This window comes from Corvus cornix, chromosome 1, assembly GCF_000738735.6.
Source record: "Corvus cornix cornix isolate S_Up_H32 chromosome 1, ASM73873v5, whole genome shotgun sequence".
Taxonomy (NCBI): Eukaryota; Metazoa; Chordata; class Aves; order Passeriformes; family Corvidae; genus Corvus; species Corvus cornix.
Genome location: NC_046332.1, coordinates 81,880,311 through 81,901,445, shown reverse-complemented (window position 1 = coordinate 81,901,445; position 21,135 = coordinate 81,880,311). Strand labels below are relative to the sequence as shown.

Here is a 21,135-nt window from a genome sequence, read left to right as displayed (position 1 = left end):
TGTTGACATTTCAGTACTGAACAACCTCATGCTTGCAATCATCTTCCCTGGACTGACACTTAGAATCAAGGGTTACGCTGCCTCAGCATCAGCTCTGCTCAAAAGGACATAGATCCCCTTTGATAATAAAAGGCCAGTTGTGTGGCAGAAGCTTGATCCCAGGTCATTTTTCTTACCCCTCATGTCACAGACCGTAGAATAATGTAAATAGTTTTGTTTTCAAATACTGGGACTGAGAATTGGCATTAAGTCAAACAGAGTCAAAATGCATGGTTTGGATGTATGAGTCTTCTCTGACTTATTACAAGGCTGCTTGAATTCTATGGCTGTATTTGGGAAAAGCCAAGCTCATTTTCTAAGAAGCTATGGTTAACCAAAACTACGGTTATGAAACAGACCTGGAGAAGGCAAATTAACATCTAGATATGTACTTACTCTACCATAAGTGCAGAAAATGCACTGTTGTGGTGTGAATGAAGAGCTGTTTCAAGTATCTGGCACACTTGGCCTTTTGCACAAATTATAAACAATCCATTTAAGTCAATAAGCATCAATTGTGATCATTTCTCTTTATTGAATTTAGCAGTAATTGTATCCATTGAGTTATATCTTTTCGACTTTGAAAATTGGTACATTTTCATGTAATGATGAATGATGGTGAGCTTTTCCGCTTCAAAATTTTCATGTTTTGGTTGATGTTTAAAAGAGAATCTGGGATTGTGGGCCCAATCCTGATCCCATTCAGGTTAGCTGCCCTTCGTTATAGATTCTGTAGTACCAGAGCCAGTAGTATCTGTGTAGTTATTCCCCACATTACTGTCGGAAAGAAGGTGAAAACACGATTTTTTTTTTTTAACCCTGGGTGAGGTACAGGAAATAAAGGTTTAAGCGGTGCAAACAGCTAAGTCCCAGTTTTTCAGCGAAGGCAAGGGATAGGCAGGTCTCACCTGCTCTCTGGCCGCGCTTATCCACCCATCTGTCCATTTGTGCGTCCATCCTCGTCCGCCGAGCCGGACCGCCCGGGCGCTGGGGGACCGCGGCGCCGCTCCCACAGCCGCGGCAGGATTTCCCCCAGAAGCCTGTTCCCTGTGTGTTCGTCTGTAAGGAAACCGCGTTCCTTGAGAAACCCGAAATGTCTGCCGGGCCCTCCTCCTGAAATAGCCCCCAGAGAAGCGGCGGCCGAAGCCGATTTCTAACTTCCGAACATTCGTCGGCATTTTTGCTTTGAAATCCCCGTCCCCAACCTTTACTCTTACGTTTCTCCCGTGTCCGAGGCCCTTCTCGGAAGCGAGACGGAAAGGCTGGAGGCCGATGCAGCGGGCGCAAGGGTCGAGACCGGGGAAGGAGCGCGGTCGCAGGGCGGCTGCCCAAGGGCTCCGCGCCGCCGCAGCCCCTCAGAGCGCCGCCCGCCCCGCCCGGCCCCCGCCTCCTGGTCCGGCCCGGCCCGGCCCTGCTCGGAACCGTAACTCTGCAGCGCTGAAAGGGCTCTGCGACCCGACCCCAGCCGCAGGGACCGGTTCCTCGGCCAAAAAGGGTGACCTGAGCCGTGTAGCCACCGAGCCCGCATTTCTTTGGATGTCTTAATCTTTGTTTCTTAGGTTATCTCGGAAACAAGTGCCCAATTTTGTCTTGTTTTTTACTGAAAAATGATTTTGTTAACGCGGATTTTTTACTCTTACAGTGTGCATCGGTAGGATGCTGGACAGTAGAGTAAAACAGCTGTATTTGCGTAAAAATGATTAGGCACTGGACAATAGGCGCCGTGTGATATATTTAGCTTCAGGAGGATATTTTCAGACAATACCAGGGCTCTTCATTTCCTCTGGTTTACTTAAAGCAAGGATACGAAGAGTTAGAGGTCACAGTTTACTCACAGCTTTTACAAAACACCGCTCGTAACCTTTTGCTTCTAAACAAACAGAAGCAGCAGCATCACAAAATTGAGATAGACCTATTTTTGCATGTCTCTGTTTCTGGAAGCATTGATCAGGCTCCGTGTTTACGTTGCCTCACGACCGGCTATACACCACACATTTGCTTAAAAGTTTAATAATTAAGTACTTTCTTCCCCTCATTGGTGAAGTTCTCCTTTGATGCCCCTCGGTGTGCATAGATACCTAAGCTCCCACTTGAGTGCTAAGTTTCCGTCCCGGGAATCAGATCCTTTTCCACCAAATTGTGTCGCCGGATCTGCAATTCCTTCCTCACTGCAAATTAAATTTAATTAAGCAGTTTACTTAAAACGTATTCGATGTTTTGTCTGAAAAGCAAACTGATTTCCTTGTTTTCTTGAGTGGTAGATTTCATTAGAGAACAACCCTACACAATTAACACAAAATCTATGGGGCTTCGAGCGCGCGTCCAATTTTTTTCCCCTCTGTTGCGGGCGGGAGGAGCGGGCTCTGCCAGGCTGAAACACCCGTTCAGTTGAAAAGGGGTCGAAAGAGAACACTGGGTTCCAAAATTGATCAGGGAAATAAATTACACTGCCAGTTGTTTTCCTTATAAGAGCTTCTTGGCGTTCGTCTAAAAGCTGGACAAGCACCACCACGAAGCCGATTTTTAAGCGAATACCCATATTTCATCAGGAATAAAATTATGCGAAATTGGCTCTTTATTAGGGTCTTTGGTAGCATGTTCTTTGCATGCCTCGACTAAAAGGTAGGGAAATGGCAGAAAGAGCGCCGTAATTTCCTGGGATTTCACTTTTAATCCTTTCTGCAGATACTATTTTGGCAAGAAGTCTCTACTGGAAGAAATTCGGTAACCCCCTTAATTTCACAGGAGCGACTATGCCATTACACCACACGTGTTTAGCTTCGGTACAGCTCTCGTTGTGGACCCCATTCGGTAACCCCCCTAATTTCACAGGAGCGACTATGCCATTACACCACACGTGTTTAGCTTCGGTACAGCTCTCGTTGTGGACCCCTCGTGTGTGCCGCCTCCCCAGCCCGGTACCACCTCCCGGGGCAGCGGTACCGCCGCCCTGTTTCGCTTTTGCCGGCGACTTTTGCCGTGGAACCGTGTGGGCGCCGGACCGGGCAGGACGCGGGGAGGGTGGAGGGGGACCGCCGAGCGGGAGCGCCCCCCCCGCGGAGGGCAGCCGCTGGCCGCTAGTGGGAGCTGTGTCCCCGTGGAAGTGCCGCGGGAGCCGCGGCGTGTCGGGCTCCGAGGGCGGCGTCGGGGGTACCCGCGACCCCCGGCGCCCTCCGCACCTCCCGGGGGACCTGCGAAGCCGCGGGGAAAACACCTCCAGCGCTGCCCGCAGGTAGCTGCCTCTGGCCAGAAATTAATGATAGGATGAAATAAAAGGGCCAGGTGCCGTGTTGGTGGGATACGCGGCGTCTGAAAACGAACTGTGTCCGAACCCCTTCCCACGAATATCTAGAGGGGAAGAAAGAGGCTCTGAGCAATCGCCAGAGAAAGGGGAGGGAATCCTCAGCCGGCCCCGGAGCCCCGCATTGCCCGCCGTTCTGCATCCCTCTGAGGGGCTCGGCATGTCCGGCTCTTCTTTATTCAGTGACGGCCCGTGGCTAATAGTCGCGCAACCAGATAAACTTCGAAAACTCACAGAAGCCGTGGGAAGGGCCAGTAGGAACCGAGCGCGGAAGCACCCTCAGGCCTCCTTCCCGGCAGGGGACCCGCAGAAAGTTGTGCACGGAGCTCCGCGCCAGTGGGAACACGGCCCAGCCCTTTCCCGCGCAACGGCGCGGAGGTGGCCGCTGCCGCGCAGCGCCGGCAGTGCGCTCCCCCGGGGTGCTGCGCTCGCAGCAGCGGGCAGGGTGGTGGGGAGCCCCGTGCCTCCGGCCCTGCCGCTGCTTCCCGCTCTTTGAACGGCAGCGTACTTGGGAAACAGTTTTAGCAAAGGCTGTTTTTTAATGCTTATTTAATTTCTCCCCCCCCCCCGCCGCCCCGATTTCGCTCCATCTGGGCCCGCCGCGCCTCCCGCACAGCCCTGATGTGAGTCACAGCGAGCGGACTGTCCGCGCACGGCGGACAGCGGCCGCCCGCGGCGCGGCGGGCCGGGGGGTGTTACCTGCCGGCCCGCTCGGCTGGGCTCGGCGCGGCCCCGCCCGCCGCTCGGCGGTAAGTGACAGGCGCGGCGCCCAACCAGCGCGGCGGCCCGGCGGCGGCCCTATGAGCGGCGGCGGCGGGGCAGCGGGGCCGCGCTTATATGGCTACGGCAGCGCGCTGCTGCCGGCCGCGCTCCTGCGCTGGGAGCTCGCAGCGGCGGCAGCGGGGGTTGGAAGCGCCGCGGTGGGAACGACTGTGGCTGGCGCCGCTCCTCTTCCCTCGCTCCATTCCTTCTCCTCCGCCCTGGGTTGCGCGGTGGCGCAAGTCCCGCGCCCGGCGTTCCTCCTCCTCAGTCGGCCGCCGCGGCGCGCACTGCAGATCGCGCAACGGGAGAGGGACGATTTGACGCTGCGACCCCCCCGCCCCGCCGTTTTTTTGGTTGGTTTTGTTTTTTGTTTTTTGTTTTTTTTTTTGTAATCATTTTTGTCCGCCCCTGTTTATTTCCTTGCTCCGCTCCGTGGTCTTTGCCGGCGACAAGGACAGCAGTGCCCCTCGGGGAAGCCGGAGCCCTGTGGATGCGCCTCCTCGGGACTGGGGGAGCTGACTCGGAGTGGATTTATTGACTCGCGGTTGCTTCCGAGCTGCCTGAAACAGCCCGGGCTGGTGCCCGTGCGGATTGCAAACTGCGGGGACCAGTGAGAGACATACAGAAGGAATCTCCCGCCGAAGCTGTGTCCTTTTTCCCCTAACCCCTTTTATTTCTCCCACCATCCTTTATTTTACCTTTTTTTAGATATATTTTTTTGTTTTACTCCTTTTCACACGAGCCTTAGACACTGTGAACGCGTATGGCGCTCTGGATCCAAATGGGAGTTGGCAGTTTGAGTGGCATCTTCCAAGGCAGCCGGGAGACCCCCACTAAGAGGAAGGACTGAGGCGTTTGCATTTTTGTGCTATTGCTGTTACTTCGGAGGTAGCTTGGATCTGACCTCTCAGGAGATATCCCTACGTGCGAGTGGCATACATGACTCAGTAGATCTGCTTGCAGCTCTCGCCAAGTGCATCGTCGACTCTTACTGTGTGATTTTTTTCAATTTTTTTTTTTTATTACTCTTTTTTCCGTATCAGTCGTCCCGGCTGTTGGGATACCGGGCACCCACCCTGCTGTTGCTGCTCAGGTGCGTGGGAAGGCGCACGGCGGAGTTGGCGAGGCTCCGGGGAGGGACTCGGTGCCGCCTGCGACCATGGCAGCGCGGAGGCGAGATGCCTCCGCCTGGAAGTACTGCTGGGGAGCCGTGATGGTTTTATGCAGAACTGCACTGGCGCGGTCCATCGTTTTAGACCCCATATATTGGAATTCCTCTAACCCCAAGTAAGTTTCCATCCCGCTCCCGGCCGCTGACTCCCCGGGGGCCGGCGCTGTCCTCCGAGGGCGGGGGAGGGACGGGACGGTGCCGCAGGTCGGCCCCGGCCGCCGGGAGACACGGGGACGGGGCGGGGTGTACTGGCGGTGAGCAGCGACGGCGGCGGGGGACTCCGGCCGTGGCTGGCAGCGGGATCCGGCCCTTCCTGGGGCGGGTGTTCCGTGTGACGGCGGAGCTGCCCCGTCGCCCCTTGCCCCCCGGCGGGAGGGTCTCGGGAGGGAGGGGAGGCCGGGCCGGGTCGGCGGACCGGGAGCGGGCTGGGGTGTAGTGCGGCGGTAGCAGGATTAAACCTGCGGGCAAGGTCCGGACTCGCCCGGGCTGGAGCAGCGGAGGAGCCGGGCTGCGCTGAGCTGCCAGGAAAGGGTGATACTCTCCAACTTCTCCGTCTGCAGATGCAAACTCATCCCATTGACTCCAGCGAAGTTACATCTGCTTATAACAGGGCTAAATTTGGTTGAGGAGTTGATGGTATCAAGGCACATGTCAGTGAGTAATGAACTAAGCATTACCCATCACACAACAATTTAGTGTCATTCTTCATTAACAAACCCAGGCAAAAATGTACATGCGTTCCCAGGACCTCACTTTTAAAGCTCACTCTTAAAATAGATGTGTTATCTAAAAAACAAACAAAAAAAAAACCACCAAACCCAAAAAACAAAAAAAAATCCTCTTTACTGAAACATACAAAATTATTGCTATTAGAAAGAGGAACTTTTTGAAAAGTGAGCTGTCCTTCTAAAGAAAAGTCTGAGGCAGTGGTGTAAAGCTACTTATACTTCTTTTGTCTCCTTGGATTTTTGACATACAAAATGGAAGTTGGCTTTGTTCACTTGTGAGATCCTCTGAACCTTTGTGATTAGAATCACTAGTCTGAAGAACAAAAATCACGATAGGAAGAAGTAATCTCTAGTGAGTTAAGGGAATTTTAAAGCAGAAGTGGATTGAAATTTTTTTTTGCATGCATGCTTTATCTTCAGTTATATGTGTATATATATGAAATCAAACCATATGCAATGTGTTAATTGAATTTAGAATTTCCCATTAAGTCCAGTAAGTACATGTTTTCTTTTCCCGGGGGAGTTTGTAGAGGAAATGTTAGGTGGTGATGAGACAAGTATGAATGGAGTATTTCCTGGATCAGGGATTAATCCTGCGCAGGTGGCAGGATCTCTGGGAGTTTGAGGAAGATTTTAAAGTTTGAGTTAGGAGTACCACCTCGAGTTTACCAAGTAGCCTTGCCTTACATTCATCATTATCTACTGTTGTTTTCACTGAAGGAAAAAAAAAATCACCACAGATTTCTGCCTGTATTATTTTTTAATACTTGCTCTGCTTCTCTTTACTGAGAAGTTTCTTGATCTTTGTTAAAGAAAAAGAATCTAAAAAAAAAAAATAGAAACCGGCAGGAGCGCTGTGGGTGGCTCAATTTCGAGTCTTTATTTGTAATATTGATTCACAAATGCTTATTTTGTATATGCACCAGGTGGGAAGCCTGTTAAAATTAACTTTATCTCTAGTCACTGGCTCATCACTTCCATGATGCTGCATGGTTAAAGCCTTTCTTTGGCTTAAGAAAGGCACGGCATCACATCAGAGGATAAAGCGGCCTGGCCGGTTATAAAGCGGGCTTTATAAGGCTGTTTAGGCTCTCGAAAGGCAAAGGCTGAGAGCTGGGGTTGCATTGCAGGAGTGGGCCTGCTGTGCTGGTGGAAAACAGCCTTGGCTCGGCCTAGGAGGGAGGGGAATGCTTTTGCATCCCAGCCCTCGCTGAGTGTATGCCTACAGAGGTCACTCTTCCAAAGCAGAAGAGCCGGCTGCTCGGGGCTCTCCTCTGCCAGCCCCAACCTGCTTTCGCTTTTTTTTTTTAGCTTACCTTGATCGCTTTTATTAGCCATCAGTGAAACGAAAGGATCCGAGCAGCTGAATTCAGCCCATCTCACAGAGCCTGGGGATATGCTTCTTTTGTCAAACACGATTTGTGTTTCCATTTAGTTAACTCTAAACTGTTTGATTACAAAAAAGGTTTGAATGTTGTTAATGGTAGATCTAATGATAATATCTAATTACTTTTTCAACTTAAATGCGCGCTTAAAAATAGGTTGTGTTGCTGATGTAATTGAATTTTCTTGAGTGATTCATTGAGGCTTAATCACCACAGTGAAGAAGTACACTATTAAAATTAGTCTTTTCAATTGCTGGGGCTAGTGATTTATAGGCCTCTTGGAGGCCTGGAGTTTGAGGAGGCTTGCAAATGCATTCCTCATACTGCTGCTGGTGAGGCTGCTCCACTTCTCAGAGCAGGATTTCTTACTAATTCTTCTCACACTTGTTTGCCTGAAGGATCCTGAAAAATTTCTCCTTAGATAAGGTTGTCCTCACTCTGAATTCAAGCTGAATGTTAGCTTGGGAAGTAAAGCTGTTGAATAGATCTTGGCATGGTATAATAATAAAGCTCCTTTCTAGGTTTGAAATAATAACTGTCTTTCGTGCTGGTTAATTTATTCAGGGAATCTGTGCATTTAACTCTGTTGAAAGTCTCAACACATAAATCTGCTGAACTGGTAGGCAATTAAATGGTGGGAGAAGTTGTTAGGTTAATATAAAGTACGAAATAATAAATTTTAGGTTAAGGTGAACATATAAACTGAATTGGTTTTGCACTGAAGTCTAGAGGTTATAATTTTTAGCAGGTGGCTGGGATGGAGAGCACGCGGTAGCTACTTGAACACACAGCTCTCTCCCCTGTTTCCCCCCTACCTCTTTAGAGATCTGCTTTATTGCCTTGACCAAATCACGAGATTGAAGTGACCTCCATAAAATAATTATGCCTGTGACTTTATTGCTTGGGAGGCTAAACATCTTTGTTGCAGATGGTCTAGGTAGACCTTACAGACTTATCATCTGAAGAACTTTAGGTCACCTGATCTTGAAAACACAGAGGAAAAATTACACTAGGTCTAACTCCTGTTGACACTTTTTAACGGGAGACTTTCTGCCTGTGTTGTTTCTGCCAAGACAAACAATGTATGCAGATAGCATGGATTACCTCAGTTTCACCTCACAAGGGCTCAGCACTGCCTTTGACATGCAGGACCACACGTAATGTTATGGGGTGCCTTTTGGTGAAGCAGTAGGGAAATCTCATTCAAAAAAGCATCGCTTATGTCTAAGTGTCACTATTTCCCTGTGTGCTGTAGGCTGGGAAGCAAGGCGGTTCTCCTTAGTGACATGTGGAAGGTTATCCGCATAAGTGGTGCCTTTGACACTGATTAAGTTAGATTATATAGCTGTTTTTCTCCCCCTCTGATAACCAGTTATCTATGGGATATTTCACAGCCCGCCTCTGAATGAATGCTAACATGTCAGAAACTGATAAAATAAACTACAATTGATGACCCTGTTAAATGTTCTATTCAGTAGCATACAGACTAGTCTGCTTCTCATTGTGTCTGAAATTCTTATTTTTGTAGGTAAACAAATGCACATTCACTACCGATTGAATAGCTCCTTGAACTATGCTCTGCAGTTTGCATTTGGGTTAATCTTGTCTGTTTTAATACAGAGAGAAAAAAAGGAGAAAGCACCAGGGGTGGAATTGTTAGTGCTTTCACATCCACATTCCTCACATTTTGTCAGGATGATAAACTGTAGGTAATGGACAGCCCTTGTTTCACAGGACGGACAAGCCAGCCAGAGCACAAAGAGCTTGCTAAAACGATATCTCACAACATGTTTGGGAGCCTCTCAGCTAGACAAGAATTTATTTGGGAGTCCTGTGCTGTGGGACTACACTTTCTAACCTAAGCAATTACAGCTTCAAGCTGAAGAAACAGGAGTGGAAGGTTAAAATGGTTTAAACACATGCTCCTAAACTGTACCCAAAACATAGCTGTTGACACTTGGCGTGCTAATACATGGAGCAAGTGGTGGCTTCCAGTCAGTCCATTTGATAGCTCTAGCATTTGTAGCCAGGTCTCTGAAGCACAAGTGAATTAGGAAAATGAATTCAGAATAAACTGAAGGCCAATTTCTTGTTATTTTCCCCATCCTTTTTATATGTAGAATATAATTGCTATATTATTTATAGCAATTATCTTAAAGCATGTTATCTGTAAGCTGTGTTACGTTATTTCACTTTGTTTAATGAAGTAATTGCCTTTAGAAAGGCAGTGACTAAAAGTCATGCTAAAATCACTTAAGTTCTCCCTCTTCCCACACACAGAATGCCTCCCTCTCCTTTCTTTTCTTTTTTTTTTTCCTTTTTTTCTCTTCCCTCTTTTATTATAAGGAGATCACATTGCTTGAGGTGTGACACTCTGGATCCTCTCAAATTCGGTCAAGGTTCCTGGCATGGGAAATCAGGAGTGGAGGAGCTGAGGTGACTGCTCTGACACGCTGGCAAGGACAGGCCTTTCAGCCCTGTGCAGCAGCCACAGGCAGGCCTCCTTTGGGGACCTTTTTTTCCTTTATGATCTAGTCTTCATGCACCATGCAAACCTGCAGTACTTGAAATTGCTTGTTGCAAATGAGAAGAAAGTGTTCTTCTGAGAAAAAAAATAGTGATTAAAATGTTATTCATGTGTGCCTAATGTCTGCCTTGGCTGCTGACATAAAGAAACCTGTTTTTCTGGTCATTTATCATACATCTACATGGATTTGCTTATGAGCTCATTCTTTGTGAGGCGTTGTGAAAACTTACATAGGAATGTTAAACTGCTTGAAATATTTTGATTAAAATACTCAGTGCCACAGAATGTAGACTTTTAACTAAGACACTGTTGTCTTGAGGGAGGGGAGGTTTTTTTGGGGGGGTTAGGGAAGGGAGCAGCAAGGGAGAAGAGTTTGTGGAGGAATTGCATGAAAAAGCAGAGGAAGGGAGGATGGCAAATGGACAGTGTTAGAAGAGCTTGGAAAAAACTCCTGTGGCTTCATTGTCTCCTTAAAGCCAGAGAACACAAAGACAAATGCAGTTCAGCCTTTCTCCCATGATGGAAAATGTAAACCGTTGACACAGCTCCCATGTTTAACTTGTTTAATTCTCATTTTAAATTCAGTACTATACCAGCCGTGTGAACTCTGAAGATTTCTTTAGTAATCCATTTTGTAGTTCCGAATCAAAAACAAAGTGAAAAGGTCTGACACAATTTGCTTTTATTTTTAGGCAAATCAACCCTGGTCATAGTTAATAAGGGGATTACAACCCAGACTAGGTCTTTACAGATGTAATGTAAATCAAGGGCAGAGTATAAAGAAACTGATCCCTTTTGATTGAAGTATGGTAAAAAGGCATAGAGAAACTAGCAGCAGTAATCTGATTGTATGGCAATAAAACCACCATTTTCTGTCTTTCAGATAAAAATAATGTGGTAAATCCATGCAGTTCATAAGATGTAAAGGCAGATAAAGGGTGATGCCATGGCAACATATAGATTAGCTTGATGTTAGAAATGACACGTCTCTGAAAGGGGTGTTATAAACTAAGGGCCTTGCTCCGGGCTGTAAGGTATTATGTGAGAACTGCACAAAACTTGGGGGCCGGGATTAGGAACTATGAAAGGCCTACTTGTGGCTTGGGGTGGTTGGAGCGGTGAAGAAAAGCTGCTCAGTTCTTGCTCATTGGTGGTGTATAATATGGTAAAGATAGATTTCATTTACTGCTTTTTGCCAAGATGGGGGCCGATTAAAACTCGAGATGGCTGCAATTGTGAGGTGTGGAAGATTTTCCTTTTTAACTCCTGCCCTAGCAGCAGCCTTTCTGAAGAATTGGCTGCGCTTGGGGTTTGTTGCCTTAATCTATTTGGGCTTCGGGCAGGAGCATGCTGGCAAGGCACAGAGAACAGAGGGGATAGGTAGGACTGGGGTTATCTGGAAGGAAAACAGAGACCTTTTGATTTCAGCTGTGTTTTAGTTTGTGGTCTCCATCTCACACTCCATGGGAGCAGCAAAGATAAACATGCTGCATTGTCTGTGCCTCAGCCAGGTGATACTTCAGCATCTCTTGTGTTTCCTATCCTGCAAAAATATAAAAGAAGAAAAAAACCAAAAACCCCCAAAAAACAACAACAACAAAAAAACCCAACAAAACCCGAACAACCACAAACAAACCAGCATCCATTCTTATTTACCAGTCAAGCTGCAGATAACCGAATGGCTCTGGCTCAGTCTCTAGGTGGTGTTTATTTCCAAAAGGCTGGCTGAAATCTAGAAATGAATGAGATAAGCATCTGTCTCCCCCCCCATTCCCCTCCTCCTCCCCGGCCAGCTTACAATCACTGGGATGAGTTTGCTGTTAGCCCCTTGAGTTCAGCCGGCAGACAATATAGCTATTGTTTCATCACTTATTTTAAGTGATCCGCAGCTGTAAAGGTAGTAAATACCTCTTCTAGTGCAGCTACTTGGATGTGGTTTTCCTTGCTTTTTCTCTTAAGGAGCCTTTAAATAGTTAATACTTGCTTTTCTACCCAACTGACAACCCTGAACGCCCACAACTTAAAGTCAGTATTACATTGCAAATCAGGGGTACGATTCAAATGAGAAATATCTACTTTATTGCCTGTTCATTTGTCTGCGAAAAGGGGAGAAGAAAGCACTCTGCATTTGTTAAGCGCAGTCTAGACACAAGGGGGAAAAACACCGAAGCCTGCAATAACAGTTGTGTCTTTCTTCAGTGGGAATGAGCCTGGGATGAGCTCGGCAAAATGGAATTCATGCTGTTTGTTTGGCAGTGGTTGGACACTTTTAAAGTGGATTGGGTGTTTTGTTTGTTTGTTTGTTTGATTATTCCAGGGTTTTTTTTATATAAAGATGTTAATTACATGCTTGAATTTATCATTCTTACCCTATCCCATAGTATGCTGGAAATCTTCAGAATTCTGACTGAAAAGGGAACTCCAGACCCCAAACTGTCAAGCTGCTGATGCTGATGTGATTTAACAAATGAAAAATAAATGCATATAGGGAGCCGGACAGATTGGCAGAATATACAGAGCCTGAAGTGCTCAGATGGGTTTCCGGTCTTGAAATTTAACCTTCACAAATCTCTAGCAAAAGGTCCAATTCATTTGCTGAAATTCTCCAAAGCGCAGGGGCAACCTCATCTAATTTACAGGCCGGTCACATCCAAGCACCTTGCATTCTGCATTTGACAATGATTGCTAATGGGCCATTCAACTAAAGTATTTGCTTGTTAACAGGGAACAGAGCATGATAAATGTCCAGCAAGCTTGCGGCCTCCTTCAGCTTTTCAAATGCAGACTGGTGCATATTTATGGCAGGCAAATGACAAAGGGGGAAGCTGAATTACTCTGGCCTTATGCTTTCTGTTCGAACAAGGGTTAAAGTAATTAAAGAAATAATGCAAAAACCGATGTCCTTTGTTTGCCCACCATTATCCAACGTTTAGCTTTCGAACCTGCCTGTCATGTCACATTTCAGAAAATGTCACAGATAAGGCCGGACAGGTTTGGCAGGGCACAGGTAGAAATGGGGAATCATCTATGGAGAACATCCTGGACAGTGCACCCCAGCTCTTCCTGCGTCCAGAGTCTTTCCCCGCCAGGTTCCCCCCTCCTTAAGGAGTTTTCACTGATACAGACTCGAAGGTGTATTTTAAAACAGAGATTTTGCAGTTTGCACTCCTGTTCCCTAAATGGGAAAAACACTCCCGAACACTGAAGAGTGGACAGGCTTTGAGAAAACGTGTATGCTGAGCTCAGTATGTTTCTGGAAGCCAAGTATGAAAATAAAATGGCAGAACAAAAAACAATTTTGCATTGCTCCTTCACCCCCAGATAGATCTTGAGACCCAAAATGATAAAATGTGCACACAGAAATTTCCTCAACTTGCAGTGTCTTCAGTGTAATTTTGAATTATCTGGGTTGGTTTTTTTTTTTTGTTGTTACCATTTTTGTCCTTGTAAATTCAGGTTTAATCTTAGCCTATCTAGCTTCTGTTCAACTTCATGAAAATACCTCCAGTGGTTTCAGTGAGTACTGCAAGTCTTGCAAGCCTTCAGGGGCTTTACATTATAATTATTTTTCATTATAGGCAAAATTGAAATTTTCTTGTAATGAAAAAAATCTATTGTTTTACTCTAGGAAAGAGAACATACAGATTTTTTTTTTTTTTTTCTGTTAGCTGTGATGCACAGAACTTTCCTTTGATGTGATTATATACATTGTCAAAGACAGCAAATAAGGGCAGGACCTCTATCTTTTTTGGCAATCCTGGCCAGCCAACACCCAGTGTTTATTGCGGTATCAGCATGATAATTATAATGCAGCTGATTTAAACTTTGATGTAATAGTCTATGCTTTCTTCTGGTTTTAAACATAAGTTCCAAGCCAAAAAAGATAAAGGCTGGTAGAGGACTGTGTTGCTAGGTGAATCATTCCTCATGTATGACACATACATAACTATAAGATGGGTTTCCTACCTATAGTGTTCTTTTAAAATGTCTCATGGGTGATGGCTAAAATAGGATTTACAAAACTTTATTTGGTACAATCAGAGCTTTGTACTCTTTAAAGAAAAGTCAAGTTTTACACATGTCAACGGAAAACAAGAAATTATTTGGCTTGTTTTACACAGCAGGATAGGCTCGATGGTGAAATGATAATGTTAGGCTGAAAAATTTGTGATGCTGCCAATTGCTTCTCACTGTTTTCTTACTTTTTGTTTGAATAGGGCATTTATTTAGATACCCAAACCAGAGAACAGCGGTGGGAAAGGTGAACACTGCACTGTAAAGGGAAATGCGTTTTAAAGCTAATAAGAGTGATTTGAAATTTTATTATCATTATTATTATTGTTAGTTAAAGCCCAGTCTCACTTGAATGCTGTTTATTTTGGATTGGGAGTTCTGCCAGACTCCAGCCTGTCAGAGTTAAGAAGACTCAAATCAAGCCCAGGCCTATTTCTGCAGCAAACGGGAATCCTGGCTCCTTGCCTGCGGATTCATTCAGGAAGACCCATCTGGCTTTTGATGTTCTGCAAGTTTGAAGCAGTTTGTTTAAGGAACCTATGCAGCAAGCACTGGTGGAAGCACACATAACTGTGCTTCTTCTGACTCCTCAAGTGGTGCATCGTTTCGCAGTTTCATTTTTGCTTGGTGCTTGCCATCTGCTTACCTACTGCCTGAGCAGCAGTTGGTTTCTATACCTGACTGGATAAAAGTGTAAATTTGGAGTTGGGAACATCTTGACTCCTTTTGAGGATTTGCAGTCCCGTAGCATTCTCTGTCCACACTTGAGTTGCTTTCTTCATGTTTAATTAATTTCAGTTTAGTTCAGAAGCAGTATAGCTTAATCACTGCACAACACTTGACCTTCAGGTTTTTGGGGGGTTTCTTTTTCCAGGGTATGGCTGAGCTATATAGATTAGCTGAACAGGGAAAGTCACATTGGCAGACTGATTACTTCACTGCCTGAAAAATACTTAAAAGGTGATTTTTAGTGATAATCATTCTTTCTATCAGACAGTTTTCAGGCACCTCTTGAAGAAAACCAAAAGCCAAATCTTAAATTTATAGCTTATTGTAGTCTTCCGTTCTGTGGATCAATGTGTGACACCAGGGCAAGCAGGACTGCACTGTGCTCCTACAGTGTGACTTGGGAAACTATCCTTATTCAGAAAAGCTCATGTCGAGCATGTGCTGAATGCTGAATATTTCTGCTGAAGCAGGACAAATTAAGCATGAGCTGTCTTGAAGCAAGGCCAGTGTGAAGAGGTTTTTTGGGGTTGGACAAATACAGGTCTCTCCAAGGCTTCGTTGTGTTTTTTTAAATCAGAAAATAATGTCAGAAGCTACAGCCCTGTCTGCATTTGGAAAGAGATGTATAGCTTGCCGATAGTCAGTGTATCCCTTGTGCCAGCTGGGACCTCAAGCAGATCCATCAGCTGTGCCTCTGGAGTCTGGCTGCACAGGTAGCTCTGCTTCAACTGATTTTTTGGTGCTTTTTTTTAGCTTAGTCTGGTGTAATTCCAGCAGCACATTTCTACTGACAACTGATCACTGGATGTGACCTGGCTGTTCCCAAGAGCCCAGGTTTCACCCCGCAAGAGAGGGCCTGGTTTATGAGGGGTGCACTGGCTGAGCCTCCCTGCAGTAGAGGCTGAACCAAATGTCAGGGTCTCATGAGTGCAGGGCAATGGGTTAAAACTGAGTGGCAGGATCTCCTGTTGTCCCCAGCTTTCTGCTGAACTCCTCCAATGGACTCTTCCATCTGGGGCAGGGGTCCCAGTTTTGTCAAATACCCTTTTGGAAGATTACAGAAGTTTTTAAACTACTCCATTGTCAGTTTAGCTTCATTTCAGAGGCTCAGACCTTGTAGTGGGCCAAAAGCTGTTTCTTCATAGGTCAGATATTACTACTGCCTTGAAGGCGGCTGTGGCCACCTGGTTTTATTCTGCTACTGCATGTCAGTCAAACCTTGGAAAAGTTGGTACTTCGTGTAAGAACACAGGATCTCTGTGCTTGTGAGTGGCTGAATCTTGGGTTTCATGTAAGAAGCAAGTGCAGACTGATTGTAGATCTCCCATTTGGATTTTTGCTCAAGGTCATTTTCTCCTTGGCATAAAAATGATTTGCCAAAATAGGTTTGTTGTACAATTCTGTTACTGATTTGGCATAACTTTTCCTGAAAGTTGTGAGTTAACAATTTGTTCTACTTCCAGTGTTTACTTATGCAGGCAAATGGTATGCAATAATATATTTTCTAGCAACTGCAAAGCAGATGAAATTTTGTCTTAGAATTGGAGATATAATCACCGATTATTAATGTCTCATCAACTAACAAGACAGTCCCCTCCCTCTTTTATAGACTTTGCTTGGAGCATGTCTTTGAAACAAGACTGTACAGGTGTGAGCAAACTGTAGTTAAGAGAAGGAAGACTGCAAACTTTGGTTGGCATCCTTATATTGTGGCTGACATAAGACATTTGTTTTTCTAAAAGGAATGGTAGAGAAGAGCACAGAATAGCATAGCAGTAGAACAATCTGGTTTGCACTTTTCAAAAAGTAGTTCTTTGGCAAATGCCAGCTGCTCTCTGTTAGCTTTCTAAAAGCAAAGGCTTTAGTGAGTTGTGTAAGACACACACATGGTTTGGTTTGACTTTCTGTTCCATGCTAACTCCTGCTCTGCATCTTTTCAATAAAGTGCCATCTCTTGGGTTTGGCACACCCAGCCTCTGTGAGCACAAGTCAAGTAGAGCAGGGGTTTTGTGTTATGCTGAATTCATGGCACAGATTTTTTTTTTTATTATTTTACTTCATTTTTAATTTTTTTTCCCCAAAATTCAAACCATATAAATACCTGATTATCTTTGCCATGAGAGCAAAGAACTACTTTAATATTCCCAGTAGCATATTTTGAACAACAACGATTCTTTAATTAAAACAACATTGGTCTCTTCCTGTATTTCATGGCTAGCAAATGAGAGAAAACACCAGTGTTAATATCAAAGGGAGTCAGTTTTCATTACAGTAATGGTTCAATTGTGCAATGCTGTAGGCACTGAAATTTAATATTATTGTGACTTGTATTGTAATTGTAGGATGACAGAGGAAAATGGATTAAGTTTAAATGTAAGTGTACACAGCAGCACATGGACTTTGTCAAATGGCAGCCGAGGATTGGTACAGGATGGGTCCCCCTCTGGCTCTGTCATAATGAATTAGTATTTTGTAAATAACTGGCCACTAGACTATAGATTTATTACCTTTTGCAGATCTATGTGGACACACACAGACATACGTCGATTCTGTACTGACTGTAATTGCAGTGCGGAGTTGCAGAACGGGTTTATGCCTGTAGGCTTGCAGGGTATTTGAATGTCTAGGCTTCTTGTCTTCACCTTTCATGAAAATATTCTTGTCTGCCAGTTTGTGAAGTTTTGTTCTGAAGGATACACCCATCCTTTTAGTTCAGGCATTGCTAACGTATGCATGGCCTCAGACTGGAAAGCCCTTTGTCATCCTGATGAATAAACCGAATTCAAGTTGCAGATGATCTTTGCTTTAGAAAATTATGCTAGAGACAACTAGTGTTAATAAGCAATATCCCCCTCTTTTCCAGTTGCCCATAAACATGCAGATTACAATGGAAGACAGTAATTTAAACCATCCATTACTGATCTCTTCCATGGAAGATAAAGGACAATGCAAGCTAGATGTTTCATTTGTTTGCAGTGTAGGGAAGTGGAAGATGTCCCTAAAGCAGTGACTGATAGTGTATTAGTGACTAAACCATGATGCCCTGTCGTTTTACCCCGTATCTTCACACTGTTTCTCAGATGTATGTTCACATTGAAACCTGTTCTAATGTTAAAGTGCAAAAGGGGGCAGTAAAGTGCTATCCAAAAAAAATGTTTATTTTTATGGGTACTTTTTGTGGCAAAAGTTGGATTTCTCAATCGGCTTATAATCGCCGATATTGAAGTAAGGATCACAAGAATATCTTGTGTTTGAAAGGCTTACAAATGTTGCCAAAGCATATCATTAAGTGTTGTGGAAGTAAAATTTGTAACATTTTGGCTTACAAATGTTGCCAAAGTGTATCATTAAGTATTGTGGAAGTAATGTTTGTCCTGTGTATTTCCACCTACTTCTGTCCTTGAATGGAGCCCTGAAACATGCTACATATTTGGAAGGAATCAAAGGCAGGAAACTTTCCTCAGATATATTTAGGACACAGCTATATGAAGCACTTCTGAAAGAATTCCAACTTTGCTAATCATCTCTGATTCTCATGTTGTGCATTACTAGCCCCACGTTTCTGGAAAAAGCAAAATGAAAAGAATGCTGAGGCTAGGGGTTTCTGCTTGAAGTACTGAAGTGTGTAGTGGTGGCATGGGTCAAGAGTTGGGCTCTCATCCAGACCCGCATGCATCATTTGTCAAGAGGTAACTAGAAAGAGCAGCTAATTACAATGCACCTACTGAGTGTTTTTTCTTTCAGAAATTCCTCAGAATAAGCCATTTATACAGACTGGCTGCTGCTTTCCACTGCAGCCACTTGCAGTTTTTAAACTCTACACAGAAAGCACATTTCTGCTGAAGTGAAATTAAATAAAAAGGAGAATGTGCCTGTGTGTTTCCATGCTTGTGCATGGAGCAAGTGAGCAATGATTCTTTCTATTTGCTGAAGCTGAGTAAGTCCAGCACTGTTGTAAGGTTCATATTTCTGTAAATGCTGATGAAATGTTAATATAATACACTTTAAAATAGAACATTGGTCATATTCATCCTTTTTTTTTTTTTTGCTCCTTACTTAGAAGACTGTCGTGAAGCACATTAGTGGTTCTTTTGTGGTAACAGGAATTGATTTAGTAAATGGATCAGAATTCTCTAGTGCTTTAAGTACTTTAAGCAGAGCAGTAATGGCTTTCTGCATATAATACAAAAAGTTAATTGCTATTAATAGTGCCTTATGTGGAGGTCATGTATGAAAACGGAATATAATATCTGTATTTTTTGGAAAAAATGCTTAGATTTAGTAAAAGATTGGATTGTATACTTTTCAACATTTCAAGCCTTACCCTTGCAGTAAATGTTCTGAGTCAGGTTTCACATTCTTGTGCAAAAAACCCATTGCACAGGAAAAGACCAATAGGTGTTTGCTCTCCAAAGTTTTTTAAGGCAGGGAAAAACATGCCTGACTTTTACAGGGGAAAAACAGGCGTTCATTTTTGCACTCTGGATTTACTGGGGGTGAAGGGGTAATACACAAGTTGGTTTGAAAGTTTTAGTTACGTAAGTGGGCTTTTTGCTTTTTTCTGCGAGTGAGAGCCAAAGCAGCAAGGGAAAGGCCAACTTTCCAGCAAAACTAAACCACCTCTCGCAGGCGGAGATGACATCCGATAGATACACTGCCATACAGCAAAACCCTTCTGGCAGCTGCACACTGGGCGGCTGAAGGCAGGACGCTGCCTTGGCTCCGCATGGTGGGCTGGGGAGAGGAGGCTCTTGGTGCCCCTGCGTCCGTGGTCACTCCAAGATGCCATGATCCCTACCTGAGATGACACGATTCCCTGGAGAGGGACTGCTAAGCAACCTACCTCTGCTGGAACCGAGGACTGGGGTAGCCTTGAAGGGGAGTCTGCGGCATTTCCTTTGGCTTGCTTACTCTTTGTGAAGACCGAGGTCACATTTGTAACCTCGTACATCACAGCTTTTAAGGAACCAGATTTTCTCTTTGAGTGTCTCCAATACGATGTGTTTGGTGCTGGGTTGCAGGCGACCTTCTGTATACGTGAAGGGTGAAAGGGGTACAGTTTTGCCAAATATCACGTTTTAGCTGTGGGGTTTGTGCTCTCTCAAGTGCAAGGCACCTTTAGACTTGTGATGATTCTAAGCTGAGTGGAATGAAAAAGTGTCTGTATTTCTGCAACAGCACTAGTCATAAGAGTTTTTTGTTGAAGGAAGCTCGTGACAGATCTTTCTAAGAGACCAGCTAGGGCATTTTCTGATGTGTTTGGAGACGAATGGTGTCTGTGGGTGTCTCTGTACAGTAGAAGCTCTGTGCCTTTAGAACTGTGATGTGATTGTGCAATTTGACTGTCAAATCCTGCAGGTCTATGCAAAAAAAAATTTCCTTTGGGGGAAGCAGATGCACTCTTAGCCCATCCTTAGTTTACATGTATTAGAATGCACTTGTTGTATTTTAGTTTTTTGCTAAAAGTAGTGCGATGAATGGATAAATGAAATGGCTAAAATTTCATACATGTTCCTAATTCCCTGTCCACTAAAAATTTTGAGAAAATGTAATAATGCTACAGAATCATTCTTTTGTAGGTTATTAAGATTAACATACTGCATCATTTTGCCCTACTGAAGTTGATGGAAGTCTTGCAACTGATGTCAGTAAGAATAGGTCCAGGAAGGGCATCGAGAACAGTGCCCATTTGCATGGCTGCTTGAGACACTTGAAATGGTGGCACCACTGATGTGTTGTGTCCCGCGCTGTGATTAAAACAACATAAAACCTTTACCATTCCCTTTTTCAGTGCACTGCAAGCATTTGCCCCAGGGTAGTCTGAAAGAAGATGGGCTCCTTTGGAGGTGAGGAAGGGTGAGGAGAATGAGGTACCCCAAACCCTAGGATGGAGATCAGCTGTAGTTTCAGGCGACTGCTTCAAAGCATTTATGAGTTTACTGCAGGTTTTATTGCAGGGGAACCTGAACATACATTTTTCCCTTACAGTAGAAGTGAGAAATACAGGACTTGCTACTTTACCAGCTTGTGTTACAATATTTTATAATTTGGCTTTGTATAATGTGGTACTTGCCATTAAAGATCTTAAGGGATGAGCGTGAATATATTTGTTTATTTATTTGTTTGAATTCCATTTAGTTTCTAGCCTGCAAGTCCCATTAATGCTAGTAACCTTACATGAATAGTTTCATCAACTTTGTGGAAAAATGTTACATGTAAATAAAGGTTAGCAGATTAAACTTCTTAAATTTTATTTAAATTCAAAAACATCCCTATTTAGCATGTTGTATAAAACTTTCCTGGAGTATTAAAATGATTTAATAAGATTGCACTGGTAAAGAAAAGTAGCTTCCAAAACTGACTTAAAAGAATTTTAGTAATATGAAATGCTATACTTTTTTTGCTCTCATAGTTTCATTTGCTAGTCTGTGTATAAAGCCAGTCTGTCATCTTGCTGTGTCACACTATGGTATTTTTTC

The 21,135-nt window shown here is 44.5% G+C and overlaps 1 protein-coding gene and 1 long non-coding RNA gene across 2 annotated transcripts in view; one reads left to right on the top strand and one right to left on the bottom strand.

The window, feature by feature from the left end:
* Positions 1-550: 550 nt before the first annotated feature.
* On the bottom strand, positions 551-1,400 carry LOC120411270. The gene is made up of 3 exons (XR_005603652.1): positions 1,257-1,400; positions 948-1,098; positions 551-816 (listed from the first exon to the last, which is right to left on the bottom strand). It is a non-coding gene; the product is annotated as an uncharacterized LOC120411270 (long non-coding RNA).
* Positions 1,401-4,197: 2,797 nt separating this feature from the next.
* Positions 4,198-21,135, top strand: part of EFNB2 (ephrin B2) — a 45,694-nt gene continuing 28,756 nt past the window's right edge. The window contains exon 1 of the mRNA XM_039565041.1: positions 4,198-5,389. Coding sequence (XP_039420975.1) covers positions 5,262-5,389 — 128 coding nt within the window. The 5' untranslated portion in view covers positions 4,198-5,261. The remainder of the gene's footprint in view (positions 5,390-21,135) is intronic.